This window comes from Falco punctatus, assembly GCF_963210335.1.
Source record: "Falco punctatus genome assembly, chromosome: 5".
Classification (NCBI taxonomy): domain Eukaryota; kingdom Metazoa; phylum Chordata; class Aves; order Falconiformes; family Falconidae; genus Falco; species Falco punctatus.
This window is the reverse complement of record NC_137584.1, coordinates 65,489,463-65,505,623: the sequence shown is the minus strand read 5'-3', so window position 1 is coordinate 65,505,623 and position 16,161 is coordinate 65,489,463. Positions and strand designations below refer to the sequence as shown.

The 16,161-nt window shown below is 38.2% G+C and overlaps 1 protein-coding gene across 2 annotated transcripts in view; it reads right to left on the bottom strand.

Annotated features, from left to right (window-relative positions):
- Nucleotides 1-16,161, bottom strand: part of CDK19 (cyclin dependent kinase 19) — a 133,394-nt gene that overhangs the window by 36,887 nt on the left and 80,346 nt on the right. For both annotated transcript variants that reach the window (XM_080388202.1, XM_080388201.1), the window contains 2 exons: nucleotides 2,593-2,650; nucleotides 1,048-1,179 (listed from right to left, as the gene is read on the bottom strand). In XM_080388202.1, the coding sequence (XP_080244328.1) occupies nucleotides 1,048-1,179; nucleotides 2,593-2,650 (190 nt within the window). The remainder of the gene's footprint in view (nucleotides 1-1,047; nucleotides 1,180-2,592; nucleotides 2,651-16,161) is intronic.

Here is a 16,161-nt window from a genome sequence, read left to right as displayed (position 1 = left end):
AAAGCTAGAGCACAGGTCCTCAAACTACGGCCCGTGGGCCAGATACAGTCCCCCAGGGTCCTCAATCTGGCCTCCTGGTATTTACAGACACCCCCTCCCCGCCGGGGGTTGGGGGGAAACCAAGCAGCCGCAGATGACTGCCTGCCACTGCATCCGCGCTGGCCCCCTGGTTAAAATGTTTGAGGACCCCTGAGCTACAGTGTGAGACAATTCAAAGTGTTGGTTCGCCCAACAGAACACGAACCCAACTGAGATGCTAGTATAACACGGTGTTTTGTAATTCTCTAAAGGCCTACACAGCATCTCCAAAAACTTCTGTAACAGGAAAATGCCTGCAACTGCCAAGCAAGCTACCTCTGTACACATAAGAATGGTTTAACTCTGTTAGCAGAGGGACACCATTTTCTTTGCAGTTCTCTTCAATATATAACCTAATCAGGCAGACAGGATCTCTCCTGTGCACCTCAGTGTTGTTATCCTGTGAACAGCTAGGAGCCAAGGCTAGTTGTGCTTATGGAACTTACCAAGGGGGAAGGAAGACAAGAGCCTGGCCACCAGCATTTCCTGAACATGGAGCTTCATAAGTTGTCAGGAGTGATCAATCTACAGATTGCACACAGCGCAGGAGACTGCCCTTCTCCTTATCAAGCCACACGCTTGATACAGGCATCTGGACATGAAGCACCCTCAAAGAATGCCACTTTAACAGCCATAGCTTTTTCCCTTTTGAAGGTTTACAAGATTACAAGATTACTGAGCCCGTATCAGAAAACCATATAAATTGATGCAAAGAATATTTTTGTTTTAAGAACAAAACAAACCCACATTTAAGATGTCTAACATTAACTTTAACTCATACAAAAAAAAATAAAAGTACTGTCCTCAAAGCTTCAATCTGAATTAGTCTTTCATGGATTGGACCACACTCCACCTACTGCTACTTCAGGGAAAAAAACCCTAGCTGGTCAGTCGATCATCGTATCTATTGCAAGGCTACCCTCATTTACAAAACTTAAAGGTAAACCTGTTTCTTATGTAGGAACTTACCAATGGCCTTTGTATAATGTCTGGCTCCAAGCAACAGCTCTGGAGCTCTATACCAGAACGTCACCACAACTGGATCCAAGTCTGCCAATGGCTTCAAAGGTGAGTTGAACAATCTTGCAAAACCCATATCAGCTGGGGGAGGAGGGGAAGAAGAAAAGAACATTTAGAATCTTAATACAAATCAGAATTTAACAGTATTGCCAAAAAGCAATTACAACAAAAGCTCAAAAATGTTAAAACTTAGAAATCAAGGTTTCTAAGAAAGCAACAAGTTATTTGTAACAATATAGGGCCAAATTTATCTAAGGCTAAATTCTATTTACTTCATTCATAAGACTATGAAGTTTGATGTTTGACTTTACATGTTTTCATCATAGTATTATAAAACTTTACATAACGGATGTCTGTTTATTTAAATAGAACTGTAACAGAAACTTGGTTAACTGAAGTCAATGGTTTAAGGTCTCTAATGTACATTTTCTCTTTTATTTTTGCGTATGTTTACAAAACTGTGAGCCCTTGTGACTGCTATGTATTTACCCAAAGAGCAAAACCAAAACAACTGCAGTGTAGATTGCTTTGCACTATTTTTCAGGGTATGCTTCCTACTTGATTTGGAGGAATGAACTCCAGAATCAGGAAAAAGTTTTTAACTAGGAATTAATGAAACCAGTGAGTGTACACTGTTACAGAGGTGTATTTTAAATGTAAGCATTCATTTTACAGAACTCAAAAATTCTCTCTAGAAACAACCTGGTAAGTAACATTAAGAAATGCTAGATGGGAAAGCACAAAATTTGGGTGTATACCCAAACCCACACATTTTAAACCAAGTCTGAAACGTCATCTTTTACACAAATTCACCTAAATCTTTCTGCTTCAAAAGTTGTGAAATGCCAAGTATAATTTTCTTGCAGTTACCCATACCAATACAAGCAAATGAATCAAAATTAGCTGAACATTAGCAAGTAGAACAAAAGTTGATGAATAGCAAAGAGGTACCAGTGTATTACTTCTTTCTTGATGATTGCCACATGCTTTATTAAAAAAAATTATATCCACATGACTAAGGCTTACGATCTGCACAGGTAATCAGATTTTGGATAAAGACTATCACAGTTAGATGTATTTCTCACCTTGATGCTGAATAATACCCTTTTGCACAGCAAACCTTTTGACCTCTACAAACATATGCATTGATGTTATTTATATGAAAATAATTAAGAACAAACACAATTTGTAAGTAACAATGTTACATTAGAACATGATAGTAGAAGTCAAAAGAACTGTGGGCACTGTTCTATGTTCTTACTAGGTTCTTACAGATGCTTTTATCTCACTAAATATCCTCAGCAAGCTTTATAAATATCTACCGTCTGGAATTTCTTATGCTTTTAAGCTCAGTGAATGAGATTTAAAATCAAACTAGATGTTCTGCATACATACACTCAAAAGAATAATGAAATTTGTTTCTATCTTACAACAAAGATACAATTTTTAAAGTAATTCCTTAGCTGTGGAATGAAACTTTCTCAAGATATTTACCTATTTTGACTCTTCCTCTTTCAGGACCTTCACCCATTACCAGAATGTTTGCTGGTTTCTGGAAAACAAAAAGCAGAATCTTTAGCTGAACAACCTTTGATGATTATCTTCAAGAATAATAAAATTATGTACCTTTATTTTATAATGAAAACATTTCTATAAATACCCTTAGAAGTCTAAAATTACCATACCTTTATGTTTCACTGCCATTTAGTTTTTATCCTTAGATACCAATTTCACAATTAGAAAAATAGTACTTTGACATTTCACAATAAGCAACATAATCTTCAATTAAATTTGCATTTCCATTTTTACCAGAATGATCATGTTCATTGGTGAGATTTTCTTCTACAGGAAAATTTTACAGCAGGCTAATGTTTATGCTACATATCAATAATCTGGCAAGAACTACCATTTACTAGTATAACTTACCGAAAATTATGCCAAAACTTGGTATTCAAATGCATGGATGAGAGTTGCTTCTGTTCTCATCATACATAACTGTTTTTAGAGCTGTGCTTGGTTTTAATGTATGAATGATAAAAATCACATTAGCAAAAGCATTTTTTTCCAAAAAGTAAGTTGATTTCATGCTATGAGAATTCACTCAAAACAGACTGCTACATCCACAAGCTTTTGACAGCGTAGACAGCAGCTTTACAAGTAGAACAAAACCTTTATAGGCATTTTATGCAATCTGCAGTTGTTCACAACCAGCTGCTTGTGAACACCATATAAAAATCTGCATGTGACATCACAGCAATTGTTTTGCAATTAGGATCTAGGTTCCCTGAGACATCAATAGTCACCCCTTGGAAACTTTTTCCCTATTGTGTTAACAGTTGTAAAAAAGTAAACAAGACTGAAAACATTAAGTGATTTCAATTAAGAGATGCATAACAAAGTTTCAAAGCAGGATTTTTGGAAGGTTCATCCAAACATTAATTATATTTAAAATCCCTAATAATGCCTGAAGAGGTCTGCTTAAGCAGGCTTTGTTCAAGAATCTGAAAGAGCTGTCCAGAAAGCCAACACCAGTATCTCAATTTCTCAGTTCCTAACACTTGCCGCTGTTTACCTGAAATGAGACACTCAAACTAGGGTTACTAATGTGGCTCGAAATTGCAAATTCTTAGCTTTTTTGAAAAAGCAAACCAACCCCCCCCAAAAGCACTACTTCATCTATTCTTTCTTCTTCCCCCCAGGAAGCTGTTCTCCTTTCCCACCTCACCCACAGTACCAGACACTGCTTCTTCCTTGGCTCCAGCCACAGTCTCTCTTTCCAGATGCCATTGCCGCTTTTACTCCTCTTATTATAATCTCAGGATAATTCTCAACACCATCCCTGACTTCTCATTTCCCAACATATTTCTGGAGCCCTCCAAGAGGGAATATGCACTCCCTTCTTGGAGAACACAATAGCTATTTTAATTGTACTTGAGTAAACACTCACCAGCAAATCTAGGAAAGATAAAGATGATGCTTGCTTTTAGCTAATACTCAGTGATAATGAAATCAACACCTCAAGGAAACGGGTCAAACTCTGCTTTTACATTTGCATATTACTCTGGACTGAACTGAATATTCTGGAGAACAATCTCTTTCTGCATATTCAGAAACCAGGGAGCAAGGAAAGCATGCAAGTTCACACTACATTTTACCTCTGCTAGATATCACATAGCTAAAATTGTCCCAACCAAGACAGAAATATTCCAGTTTCCTGGTTGGAATTCTTCCCCAAGCTCCTACCTAGCAACCTTGATTGCTATCGTTGAGTACGAACCAAAATACTTCAACAGACCTTTATATTCAGAATTGGATTTTAGGTACTATAAAATGCATTTATTTGTCAAGTGAAGAGAGCTGATAGAAATCAGTGCAGTAACTACATTTTTACGTTATTTTTTTCTACAGAAGAATTATGTTGTAAGAAATAAACTGTGTAACACCAGTAGATGTATTAAGATTAAATTTAAAATCTAAGCAGATACAAGAAGATTCTCAAAACATCTCCTAAGAATCATATTTTATCTGTAATAATATAAGGTTCTTCAAGCAACAATTTCTTCATAGAAAAAGGACTATTTTATCTGCTGACATAAACCACAATATTCATAGAATAGTTCAGGTTAGAAAAGACCTCTGGAGACCAAGTCCACCCCCCCTGCTCAAAGCAGGGTCAGCTACAGCAGGTTGCTCAGGCCTGAGTCCAATTGGGTTTTCAGCATCTCCAGGGATGCAGACTCCACATCCTTTCTGCAAAACCTCTTCCAGTGTTTGACTGCTCTCACAGTAAAAAAAGGTTTCTTTGTACATTTAATTTATGCCCACTGCTTCTACAGCACTGAGAGGAGCCTGGCTCAGTTTTCTTTACTCCCACTTATGAGGTATGTATACACATTGGTATGATCCTGCCAGAGCTTTCTTGAGGATGAATGGTCCCAGCTCCCTCAGCCTCAGAAAGACACCCCAAATCCCTAAGCAACTCAGTGGCCCTGTACATACAGGGGATACACTAGGTAAGATTCTATGAAAGCAAGGGGCTTGTCCATTTATGGATTTTTAAGCCAGAACATTTTGAAGAGATGTTGTTCCATTTAAAATTTAAATCTGTGTCAATATGTAATCCACTGAGGATCAGAACCCTGCTTAGGTAGCCAGCAGAGAAGCAAAGCATGCCAATTTATAAACTTACCAGATTTCATGTTCATTAGCTCTTGTAAATCTCTCTCTCTCTCTCTCAGGTAGGAATCACAGGAGGGAGGGAGAAGGAAAACAGAGAAGAAATAAAGTGGGAAACAATTGAAAATGTAGTCTTATTTCCAAAAGAGCAAGTGCTTCTCCTGAGGCACCACCACCAATGCGGAGATGACAGGCATTTCATGGATGGCACCCTGATGTCTGCAGGAGCCCCACTGATTTGTAGACCACTGTCTCAGTAACAGCTTGTGTCGTGGCAGCTTCTTGAGGTGAGAAGTCTTGGTTCAAACCAGTGCCTTAAGTCAGAAGGAGAACACATCTGAACTTCTTATTTCCCACATGAGCAAATTAACCACTTGGCTATCAACTAATAAAAAGGTAAGAATTTTCCAAGTTCCTTATGCTAATTAGAGCTGTTCTGGTTAGGAAAGCATTTTCAACTCTATGTATGCTGAACCAGTCAAAGAGTAACACTAACCTGAGAGGACACATCTTTCTGAGATGAGACAAACTCATCTCCTGTCCCCATGAATTTTTATTTAATGAAAATAAACAGCCTCAGAGGAGCTTAAAACATAGGTCATGTGTTTTGCAGTAGTTATATATAAATATGGCTTAAACACCGTAAAGTAAAACTCCTCGCCTCCCTAGAGTCTTCACGATACACAAGCCATGCTGAGAGCAACCCACCCCTCATGGAACAAGGGTGCTCGGCTAAACAAACAGCACCAAGGCAGAGTAGCAGAATTCAGGGGCTCAGGTATGGAGGAAAGGCTTTGTGTTATTTCAGAGGAATTAACTGGGCATCAGAGATCCTCAGGAAAATAGGTAATGAATGTTTCCATCATGAGGTAGGAGAGAGGACTGCTGAAGGGAATGCAAACAACTTCTGCTTCTTAGAGAAGGAAGAATGTGTTAGTCTAATCTGTGGGTATATAGCAATTTAAGTATCAAAACATTTTACTCAGAGATGGTCACTTCACAGTCTGCTATGGCACTACAGTCTAGTATAATACAGCCACTGGACAGCTGCAAAAATCAGATTAAAAAGTGGGAAGTGGAGAAATTAAAAAGCACCATATCTCCGTATGTTCAGGCTAAATATAAGTTACAAGCACCAGTCTAATTCTCAAAACAAATCCTACTGCTATCCACGTGATGAAGAAAACTGTGTTTAGGCAGAAGAAAACATGAACGCCCAAGCAGCTAAGAAACCAAAACCTGACACATACTTAGAGTAAATCACGTCTCTTTCCCAGAGAACAGAATTTTACTCAAGAAAGTTTGAGAAGCCCTGCTTAAAATCATTAAATAACTCTTTAGTAAAAGCTGAGGTAACTTAACAAGGACTATACTTCTGAACCAGTTACATCCCAATTAATATCCCCTCCATTTTCCTCAAACTCTCCCCTTGCTGAGAACACAAAACACCAGCTGGGAAGCAAAGCGATGCTGCTGTGTCTCCACCTATCTAGTTGCTATAGAAACAACAGAAACAGTAAGAGTTAGGAGCCTCGCATTTAAAATCAGCTATAAAAACGAACTGACAAATCCCTGCTGAGAAATGCAGTTGAGGTTTGACTGTCTAAAGAACATTTGCAGAAAGAGCAGGGTCAACAGCAACAAACAACTGGAGAAAAAAAATGTGAAATACCTGCAAACAGGGATGCAGATGATGATAAATTAATTGGCTCTTTGCAAGTAATAAGCATGAATTTTAATATATTAAATACCCATATATTTGTATCCATATATAAATATCCATAAATATACATAAATACATAGTATTTATTTTTCTACATCAGCAGGAGAGTGGGAATAAAGCAATTAACAGATCTGGGTGGGAGAGAAAAGATGTTGGACTAAAAGGTATGTTTTCATAAATAATAGAAGGGTCATGAATGGGACTCATATGGACATCCATGTATCTTAATCAATATGCTTCCTATACAAATACTAAATAAATAAATAGATTAGAAGAAAGGTTAAAGGAAAAGAAACCATCTGTGGTCCTGAAAGCATAACGGGTCAAAACAGGAACAACAACTTAACAATAGACAGCAATATTTCAGTTGTAAAGTATAGCAGTGACAACTCTTAAGAGATGTGGTGCAGAATTACAGTCCTGTGAGAAAAGCTCCATAGGGACATACCACTTTCCATACACCATTCTTCATTGTTTATATCCACAAAATATGTGTTTCCCTTTTGGAATGTGTCACTGGACAAAGAATAATCTGAAATGATAGGCTTCTATTGTAAAAGAGATTGCATGTCTTCCAGATAAAAGCTCTCCCCACAATTTGGGGAGAAACTGGCTTGTGACGAGGTCTTTTCAGGTCTCAATTATTTAAAAAAAAAAAAAAAATTTTAAACAGCACAATGTTGATACACAGATTCACTTTCATTTCAAAAGCCAAAACAACCGCAGTTGTATTTCATCTTAGCTTTTAGCATGCTGCTCCACAAACGACAAAGGTCCTAAGTGAGATGACAGCATTCCACACTGCAGGCACTACTCAGAAGACCACTGAGCCTTTAAGTTCAAGATTAAGAGGGAGCTGCAGACTGCCCACAGAAATTTTGCAAACAAAGCTTTTGTTCTTCTCATCTGCAAGGAAATGTAGGTACTTCCCTGACTTAAGCCAATGCTGTTCAAACCCAGACATTGCCTTCAGGTCAACACACCGGCACACCAGTACTAGCGCTTTTGATAACAACTCATCTAATTAATGCAGCATTTTAAAAAAGAAATTTCTTAGAAGATTTTGTTATGCACTGCAAACCTAAAACCCATTATCACTTCTATTTGAATTACTTCCATATATTGAAATACATATAGAAAAAAATGTTATCGCCACTTTCCTCTCCTTTTTTAGAAAATTGTTGGGTCAACATTTTTCTGATACTGAAGCACTAGACAAAAGTATACCATATAGAGTAAAATATCTTCCATCTGCTTCCCTTTACAAGCCTTACAGGCTACTAACTCATATTAGAATCACTGCTCTGATGACACAGTATCACTTTCGACTTGGTTTTTGTCAGCTATTACCCTTAACTTTACAAAAAACCCCACCCTATTTCATTATATTTTTTGCCTAGATTTGTAATCCATACATTTTTCTTCCAGTGTTTCTCTGCTCTCTTGAAATGACTGACATTGCAAAGCAACATCATTAACAAATCCCATCAAGGTATTCCATCATTTCATTTAGATCAATGATGTTTCTACAGATATTATCAAATTGAGCGAGGCCAAATATAATGATCACTACAGCACATAATCTAAAAAGCTAGTAAAATCACAAGGAATGCAAAATGCTTTGAAAGAGTAGATCATTCAACTGAACTCAAAACTCATTTAAATCTAAAAAGAAGGGGAAAAATCAGAGGCAAACACATTAAGTAAATATATGACAACACAGGAAGCAAAGAGTAGCACAGAGGGCTTTTATAGCTCCATTAAAAAAAAAAGTCCAAAAGTTACTATGCAATAAAAAATTAAAATACAAACAAGTGTGTACACATAAAATTTCACAGCTGTCACCAGACTTATCTTTAAAAAGTTTTAAAAATGTGCTTGATTAGCATTGGAGGAAAATTTGTGAAAACAAAAACATTGAAAATGTATTCATAGCACACAGGAATCTAACTGAATAGATATTAACCTATTTATCAATATGGTGGTAATATAGATATGGTAACAATTATTTCTAGCTCCACTCTTGCTTCTTATAAAAATAATTTTTAAATGAAATATATATAGAACGGATAAAGACATGGAAGCATGTGCCACAATTGGAAAGGAAAAAAACCCTTTTGCATAATTCTGAGAAATGGAAACCAATCACAAACCATGATGTCCAATTATGTCAGGGACTTCTGTATTTCATAGCTGCTGAACTGACAGGGTCAAAATAGCCATTAATTCCAGATATCAGAAGTTCTAATAGCAACTAGAAGTGCAGAATTTACCTCAAGCTCCGAGATCAATGGTAAAATATGTTACTAGCTAGAAATAGGAACAAACTGTCCAGGAGGTATCAGAAATATTTCTTTGGAATGTCTTAGATAAAGATTTTGGTTAAACACATTCCTTGCCTGTATCCATTACGTGTTGAGAGGGGAAAGGTACTGTTTTCATACTGAAGCTAGCCATCAAAGAAATCTTTTAATGTTTATATATTCTTAAAAAACTTTTCCCTGTGCAGAAAGAAAATGAAAGCAGAAATACCAAGACAATGCCCATAATGCAACCATAGATCTGCACATATTTAAAGAAAAAAGTCCCTGAAATAAATTTAAGGTTATCTAGCCTACAACAACAGCAAAGACGTGACTACATAGGCTTTATTACAGATTGATGTACACCAGCCCATAAATCTGGATACTTATCTGGAGGATCAATCAAAATCATACAATGCTTTGGGCTGGACTGGACCTCTGGAGGTCACCTGATGCCAACCCTGCTCAAAACAGAGCCAACTCCAAAGTTATAGCCAACTTTGAAGCTGCATCAGGTTGCTGACCGCCATAACCAAGGGAGCTGCATTTTTCCAAGGATGGAGAGGTTTCTGAGCCCTTCTGGTGGGTGCTGTCTGACAAAAAAATTGCTTCCCATCACCTAATCAAAATGTCTCTTGGTGAAACATGTCTGTAAACCCTCCTTCCTCTGAATAGCTCTTAAGACTGCTTCATCTCCTCTACAGCCCCCATTAGGTAGCTAAGAGTACACTCTGAAAACACTGCACGCTGCCGAGTGCCGTGGCAGTAAAGCCAACACACGCAAAGCTATCTCCATCGCCCTGTTATACCCCCCTTGTACCTCAGGCTGACCAGTAACATCGCTGTATGTTTAATATTGGAAACATGTATTTGAGATGACAGCGTCAGCCTGGAAGTCCAGACTCTACAACACACACTACAAATGTATTTTACCATGAGGAAAAGATGACCTTCCCCCGCCCCTCTTCATTTTAACCAAATCACATGCAATCGCATACAGACAAACTATCCAGTACATGCTATTCAAGCTGCTACACCTTCAGTTACTCATATAGAGCCACCCTTAACGATAATTAAATCAGTGGCCAGGTACGGTATTCATTTCTCTGTTTCACTTCATTTTTCATAGGTTGGATGTTCTCTTGAGAGGTAATTAAACACACACCTCAACTGACATTAGTTCTTTAAATTCACTCCCCTCAGTCCTATCCAGGCACTCCCCAGAAATGGCCAAACCCCCCGTATTTCTTATAACAATGCTCTGCTTCAAAAACAATTTGAAACAATGGTTTCTTAGGCAATTGCTAAAAAATATATTTAATTTATAAATTAGAGGTGTTTGATTGTTGTTGAAACAGGAAAAGACTACTCACCAAACTCTATTCCCTAGTTAATCAATGGATAATACCGTTGCAGTTATAGCACTGGAAAATGGACTGCAAACAAGGGGAATATGAAATAACAGTAATCACAAGAGGAGAGTATAATTCTGGGCTACATGAAACTTCAGAAATGAAACAATCTTCCTTTCACAAGCCATTTCTTTCAGGTTCCTTACAGCTGATAGAGCATTAAATTACTGCACAACAAAAATAAAAACTCCAGGCAACTCTGGATGTTGGGCATTGCTTTTGTTACAATCTTCACAATGTACTAGTGTACCAGTGGTTTCACCCCCATCAGTGACAATGCAGTTCAAGTGAAAAAGAAAAGAATGAAAAAAAAGAAAAAAAAATAAATCACACCACACCAAAACATTTGACACAAATTAAATTTTATGTTGCTATGCAACATTATCCAAAGCATTCTGCTGTTGCTAGTGCTGGAATAGCATACTTGAACTTAAAATGTTACATTCAACCTTGAGAAGGACAAAGAATGGGGAAGATGGAAACAAAGAGAAAAATATGATCATAAATTATGAATGAAAAACAAAATATCATAAAGGAAATGTTTAAATAATACACTGAATTCACATTGTCCCTGGGATTTTCAACACATCACAGTACACAGTCCAGCAAAATTCCCATGAAGCTACTCAGCAATCATCTAGGGCCTTGTCTTTAGACCTCGTCTGGGCTCTTTGGGAGCATCAAGCATAGCATGGGACAAGACAGACTGCTCAGCCTCCACTACCCCATTTCTGGGCAGTACAGATGTGCAGGTCCATCATGCACGGGAACAGAAGAAAGACTCACCTCAGAAATAATTTGGAAGAGTGTTCTGCCTTTTAATATATTACAAGGAGGAAAAACAGAGGAATAATTTTCATTCCATTAAAAGCACAGTCAACCTCTTTCTCTGTTGGGGCTTCAAGAGACATCCTGAATGCCCCAAGATACTGCAGTCAAGCCAAGTCTACACATCTCTGCCATGAAGTCCTTATTAGATATTCTTCACACATGATCTTTATTCAAAGTACCCAAAGGCAAATGAATAGAGAAGATATTTGCACGTGTGAAACATTACAAACACTGCTACTTTCCTCACCTTTTTAAAGGCAAAAGCTGAAAGACGGTAAGTCTGACAGAACGCTAACATAAAGCCTACAACTGTACTAAGTTTACGACAAGAATTTGAGAGGAGGAGGAAATGAGATTATATGTGTTTCTCATCTGTTCCTGCTATTGGAACTCTGTGCTTGCTTGCATTACTTTCTGTTACAGCAGCATGAAGATCAAATACCATAATTGCTGTATCTGTAATTTCAGCTGCAGCACTAAATTCCACCATTGCCAAATCCTGGTATTTTTTTTATCCAATATTCTGACTGCTCCTCTCAGTTTAGTAGGGTTATTAAGACAGAAGGATGAAGCCTCTACCCAATCAAAAGACAAATGACTGAAAGTGAGACTCCTGACACTGTCATAAAACATTTTGTTAACTGCCTTTCACAAAGTATCTGGCAGTAAAACTCCAATACTTCCCCTCCCCCGAGAGCGTGGTGGAGTCAAAGAATTAACAAAGCTTTTCTGACTGCAATAAATAATACAGTACCAAACATATAGGTATAAACGTAACCCATTTTCATTACAAACCAGCTTCTGTTGGATAGCTTAGATTGAGTGAATTAGCTTGAACTATTAAATGTCCTTTAATGGAAATTTCAAAGGAAGAAAAGAATAAGAAAAAAGTAGTATGGTTACTTAGAGAGGTTAATTCCACGCTGAGTGGGTCTTGGGAGTCTGTTTTGTCTGCACATGGACACAGGAATACAGTTGAAGGGACCCAGAACTACGGAATACATTTCTTTTGTTATTATTTTAGGGTGTAAAATTTTGGCAGGATTTAGAAAAGCAACGCATACATTAAATTTTATAGAATTTCAACATCCAAAGGTTTATGTCTAATAATTCGTATAGTCTAACCAGTTCTTGTCAGTTTATCACATACATTATTTTGTAGCATCAAGCTACTTTTTTTTTATCCACTTTTCATACAGGCTGTTTTTCTATGCTCAAGGAAAAAAAGGTGAAATTCCATCTCTTCTCCCTTGTTTCTTTCACGCTAAGTCTAAAGACTAAAAATTCTCACCCTTGCCCACATGATCAATTTAAATGCCTGTTATATTAGAGCACCAACTTCTCCTTTGTGTGGAAATAGCCTAGATCAGTGATTTACAACATAATGCCAGTCTTTCTATAGCCTTTTTCAGAGTACCTTCTTGAAGCAAGCTCTCAGTTTCCACTATTTGCAGGGCTAAGTTATATGTCCCTTTCTCATCATGGTTTGTCCAGCAGATCAGTTTTCAGGCTCCAGGAAGAAATTTTATCCCCCTAATACAAGCCTTGATGCCTACAGCAATACTAATTGGGATTTAACAGTCTGCTGGACCGTAAGGTCTCAGACTCACCATCCAGTGATGATGTTCTAGACAACCTACTAATGTATCAGTTGAGGCAGCACAACCTCTCGTGGCTTGCAGTGCAACAACACAACTATGGACTGCAAAGCAAGCAGATGGACAAAGTACCACTGCTCAGCTGACAGGTTCATTGCAAAGCTGAGCAAAACATACCCCTTAAAATACACCCTAATAGATGCTCTTTCCCTAGTTTATCACCATCACTCTGTTCATCCCAGGCCCGAAATTAAATCTCTCCCCATCTCTCAGTCAGTTCACACTGAAGCTCTTCCCTCATTTCTCAGTTTCCTGACATTTAGGGGATCCTCAGGCTCATTTGGGCTCTGATTTTTAAGCAGCTGAGCACCAATGGCCAGATTCTTCAGCAAGAGTTGTATTTCAGACCCAGTCTGGTAACAAAGTTGCAGAAAATTGATTCTCCTAGCTTCCCCATGGAGGTTGTCTCAAACTGTCTCCATCTGAACAAGCAGCTACGGAGTTTTTAAAGTAACCAGTAAATGCAGTCTGCCTAAGGCATGCTACAACTATGGTTACACACGCTTGATTTTATTTCCACTGTTCTTCAGAAGAGTAATTGTTTCACAACATTAAGCAGAGTTTATAGGAGAGCAGAATCCCCACACCAGCTTAAGAGCAGCTCTGCACCGCGCAGCCCGCGGCTCCACAGCCGTGCCACTAGCGCAGGGCTGCCGGGGGGCTGGCGTGCTCTGCCCCTGCACCAACAGCCCACTCCTCTGCTCAAGGTGCTCCACGGTGGCCCAGGCTGCAATGGTTCCTTTGGATTAAAAGGCACTAATGAGACTTGATGAGGCAGTGAACCTAACAGGAGACATGGCAAAACATTTACTGCCATCCCAGCATTCAGTACCAAACTTCAATATTGCAGTTAGTAAAAGACTAACACAATATGATGAGCCTAAGTCTTTTTAGGCTATTTTCATGTAGAAAAAAAAAAAAAAAGTTAGGCAGAGGTAACAAAGGATATGTTTACAGATACTCAATCTTTCTACCTGTTTTCTGTCGCCTGAAAGAGATTTATTCATTACCTGCCAGTTTTAGATACTCACACATCCAAATGAGATTAAAAGCTACTAAGTAGCACATCTGCAAATGTTTACGTTAATGATGACTTAACAATGTTTCTCAATATAAAGTATTTTTAATGTATGCACCCTCTGTAAAATCTAGAATACTGCATTCCCTTTCTGCTCATTTTATCAGTAAACACTATGGAAAAGAGCCTAATGTTCAGCTGGCATTCAAATTTTTATGGTATTCCTTCTGCAGTATCATCTCCAATCCTTACTGCAGTATAAGCCCAGTCTAACAATAAAGGTCTACACAGTCTGGACGCGACAGAAGAATTGAAGACCTAATGCTTAAATCAACACTAATTCAGAATTACCAGCATCTCAAAACATTTTGAAACCTTCTCATTAAGACAATTCTTCAGATATATTACACGTCATATGTGCTTAAGCAGGTTTTCCACCAATCTAAATGAATTTTTTAACAGGCAGACAGGAACACGCATAAACCATTTCAATCCAGACTGTAATTTTGTTAACAAGCATAAACAACTGAAAGTTGCAGAATACTGCTATTCCAAACATGAGTGAACACTGCCTATACAACAACCGAATTCAAGCATTTCATTATTTATGCAACCCTTCATGAACACAAAGAGCACAACGGGTAAAATGTTGAACAAACAGCTCCAGCTTTGGAAAGCTCAAGCATGAGAGAGGCCAAGTACAGCAACAGGGCACAGGAGCGAACAGGGAGCAGCACATGGTGCTTCGGGAAGAAACGGCAACTGCTGCTTGGGTTTGGTGTCAGGGAGGGAAAGAACTTGCAGAACGGTAATCAGAGAGCTTCTTTCAAGCAAAGACTGACCTGTAAAACAACCGAGCTGGTAGGAGCAAGGGACAGAGACCAAGGAAAGCATCTGCAGCCACAGGCATAGCTGGTGGAGGCTAGGAAAAGTATATGAGCAACAGGGGGAAAATTGGCTCAGAACACAGAGATTGAAAGCCTGAATTTGGTTCCAGAAAAGAGAAACTATTTAAAGTTAAGATTTAATATGCCAATTAAAAAGTTAATGGAGACCACAAATTATCTTTTAAGAGTCTCAAGCATTTATCCCAGTTACTTAGCTGCTGTAAGTATAGTCCAAAATAGTTTTCTTGTCTTGGAAAAGAAAAATATTTTCCTCTCAGACACCATAGTATTTATAGAGATCGATAAATACTGATTTTTTCTTTTTTTTTTTTTTAACATGAAACAGTTTCAGTTTGTAGAACGGCATTTGTAATTTGTGTTTTAGTATCAACAGTTACAGTCCGAGACAAGCTGGAAGCAAAGGTTGTAAGTGCTGTTACGTACCATGCCACCCTGTACACAAGAAGTATATTTTCCCTACCCATAACTGCTTCTACATTTCCAGGTTCTCACTCAGAAAATATCACTTCCTTACGCAGAAGAGTCTGTCTTTCTGCAGAAACTCTGCAGTCATTCATTTCAAACCAATACCTCCAAAATTTCAAAATAAAGCTTCTGCAGATACCAAGGGAAAGCGTGCTGGACACCACTAAGGAAGATTTGTAACTCCACAACGCCATTCCTTTAGAGCTGTGACACTGCTCCCCTCTTTTCCATCTATGAATAGGGTAAATATTTCACAGGAGTTCAGGCATCCTATCCTTGAAGCTAAAAATCCTGCCCACAAAGAGCTCACATGGCACTTTGGTGCTAGTGGAAAATGCCTGGACCCCTCAGACGTTTGCTTGAATAACCAAATGCAGCAGGCTTAGTACTTCTCAACAGCATAAATGAGGTATGAGATCCCACTTTAAAAATTGTTTATATATACATCTGTTACACAGTAGTCATAGTTACAGTCAGTATTTTCTACAGGCATTTTCACACGCAGAAGAACACATTTAGAATAGCCTTAGAAGTTTGTGCAGCTAGATGAACAAATTAATCAGGCTAAA